The sequence below is a fragment of the Oreochromis aureus genome, linkage group 11 (assembly GCF_013358895.1).
Source record: "Oreochromis aureus strain Israel breed Guangdong linkage group 11, ZZ_aureus, whole genome shotgun sequence".
NCBI lineage: Eukaryota > Metazoa > Chordata > Actinopteri > Cichliformes > Cichlidae > Oreochromis > Oreochromis aureus.
Window position 1 is genome coordinate 25,151,582 of NC_052952.1, and position 2,624 is coordinate 25,154,205.

General features: G+C 35.5%; 1 protein-coding gene across 1 annotated transcript; it reads left to right on the forward strand.

Moving 5' to 3' along the window:
• Positions 1–574: 574 nt before the first annotated feature.
• Positions 575–1,893, forward strand: apoc1 (apolipoprotein C-I). Its single transcript, XM_031731612.2, has 4 exons — positions 575–718; positions 1,255–1,324; positions 1,425–1,563; positions 1,652–1,893. The coding sequence occupies exons 2-4, from the start codon at positions 1,270–1,272 to the stop codon at positions 1,710–1,712; spliced, it is 255 nt and encodes an 84-aa protein (XP_031587472.1). The 5' UTR covers positions 575–718; positions 1,255–1,269; the 3' UTR covers positions 1,713–1,893.
• The last annotated feature ends 731 nt before the right edge of the window (positions 1,894–2,624 follow it).

Genomic DNA, 2,624 nt, shown 5'->3' on the forward strand with positions numbered 1-2,624 from the left:
AGGACTAGGGTTGGGAAAAAAAAAGTTTAGTGTTAAAAATGTGCACCATGTATCATAAGCAGGCAGATTTAACCAGTATTCATTGCAGTCTAGTCACTCTACATTAAAAAGTATTAAAGGCAAAGTTTTTTCATACAATTTAAAATTTGGCCAGAGCTTCAGGTCCAAAGGTGGTTCCATATGGTCAGTTGGTGATGATTATATCACTATTGAACTATGTTCTTCTACGTCATATCGCACCTTATCTATTGAGCTGATGTTGCTTCCATGAAACCACATATCTTCATAATCTTGTGATTTGATTTATTTATTTATTTAAAAAAAAGTATATATACACGTATTGCCTTTGTGCTTTTCAGTGTCTCTTATGCTTTTTTCTACTGCTTGTAATAATAATTACACATTATACTACACTTCATGACTGTAATCTAGAGTCTCTCTCTCTCTCTCTCTTTCTCGCTCTCTCTCTTTTATCACCGCGGTGGATATCACACCATCTTGCTGCATAATGAATTTGAGCACGTCTCTATCACAATCAACATCTCTTCATGTAACTCATGTGCTGGTCAATAAAGGGGGCAGAGACGACTCAAGGTCACCACTTGTACGTGTTGTCTGGTGTTTGCGTCACTCTCCTAAAACCAAGCGCTTATAAAGCAGGACGCACATGGGCTTTTAAAGGCATTTGATTTTTTTTCTCTTCTGAGACGGAAAAGAGGTATGTATTTTAACTTTTTTAATTCATATTTATATATGTTTCATTTTATAGGACTAAAAAAGAATCTTTTGAAAGTTTATTAAAAATTCAAGCCTGGTGCAGAGACTTGCGCTTTAATAAAGGAAGAACATGAAATAATTCAAAACCATTGTTTTTTGTTTTGTTATAGGTTTTTTGTTTTGTTTTGTTTTGTTTTGTTTTGTTTTGTTTTGTTTTGTTTTGTTTTGTTTTGTTTTGTTTTGTTTTGTTTTGTTTTGTTTTGTTTTGTTTTGTTTTGTTTTGTTTGTGTGTGTGTGTTTGTTTTCTTTTCTTTAATATAAATATCATGACCAAATGTGTTTTATCGGTAAAATGATAAATTTTGTAAACTCAAAGTAGAGAAATAACAGCAAAAGGAGCTGTCCAGTCACTTTGGTGCTGACATGCAGAGGAGCAATTTTTAAAGAAAGATTAACGTTAACTGTTTTCCACTTTCATTAGTGATCACCAGCAACTGTGAGAAAAAAGAGAAAAATCTGTCTCTTTTATTTTCTCAGTCATTTACAGCCAAAATGAGACTGTACCTTGCAGTTGCCGTGCTGATGCTGGCTTTTGTGGCATACACAGGTAGGCGACTGTTGGCCTTGAACATATCCTGTTCCAGCCATGCTGTTCTTATTTCACATGATTGAAATTTTCCTCTCATTGAATATGCTTCCATCTACAGAGGCCCAAGATGATACCAGCATTCAGGAAAGGTTTGACAGGTTTGGTCAGAAATTGACTGAAATTGGCCAGTCCCTCGCTGAAAAAACTAAGACTGCCTTCCAAGATCTACACAACAGCGAATTTGGAACCAGCACCAGGTACTCTCACCTACAGGAAATAAGCAGATTTATTCATATAGGCACACACAGTATTGTATGCCATCTAACTCGTGTTTATTTTGCCCAGGAACTGGTTCACAGATGCCTTTCAGAAGATGAAAGACAAATTGGGGGAAATGAGGCAGTAGAAAAGCAGACAGGAACCTGTCGCTAGCCAGCAACCAGCCTAAGATGCTCACTCTGCTCATGGGTGGCCGATATTTCACATATCACGTTGCTCTACACAGACTAAATAATTATGTTACCTGTAAAGACTGTAATCTTTAATGTTTTTCTTTTTTGAAAAGTGCAATAAAGAAATTACAAATATTTTAAAACATAAATTGTTGGTGATCCTCAATTTGTAGCCATGCAAAGAAAGAAAGAAAGAAAGAAAATATGACATTTGTAATTAATTTATACAAAAAATTATCTATCTATCTATCTATCTATCTATCTATCTATCTATCTATCTATCTATCTATCTATCTATAGAGAGAGATGTATATATGTGTGTGTGTGTGTGTGTGTGTGTGTGTGTGTGTGTGTGTGTGTGTGTGTGTGTGTGTGTGTGTGTGTGTTGGAGTATTCATTGATTAAAATGTTCTTGATTGTACTGTGGAATGATAGCAGTATCATCTTATAGGCCACATCATCAGCAACAAATGGACATTGGCCTTTTGCATCAGACTGCTTGCCGTGAAAACAAAATGTTGAGCAATGAGGTCTTTGACTTAGACTTCCCGGCTCTAACTCAGGTCACAGTTGTAACAGGGATTACTGTAGTTCATTCTCATTTTGTCATTGCAACTAACTGCCAAAATGGACCACATAAAATTTTGCCCACTTACTCCTCTTTTAAATGAGGGGAGGTTCGTCTAAGACAGAAAAGAAGGAGCAAAAGTCTGAAAAAGGTAGGACGTGAAAATAGCGAACCAAGACAAAAAGTATAATTTCAGCAAAACAAAAAACAAAAACATTCACGTCTATTAGATAAACTGCTCAGCACTGTATTAAGCACTCAGTTAATTTAAAAGTATCATCTAACATCTAGGTAATGG

Bases quoted from the DNA above. Each gene is read 5' to 3' on its own strand.
- apoc1 (XM_031731612.2), top strand. From the start codon at position 1,270: ATGAGACTGTACCTTGCAGTTGCCGTGCTGATGCTGGCTTTTGTGGCA. The intron at 1,325-1,424 runs GTAGGCGACTGT...TTCCATCTACAG, and splicing joins GGCTTTTGTGGCATACACAG to AGGCCCAAGATGATACCAGC. The intron at 1,564-1,651 runs GTACTCTCACCT...TATTTTGCCCAG, and splicing joins GAATTTGGAACCAGCACCAG to GAACTGGTTCACAGATGCCT.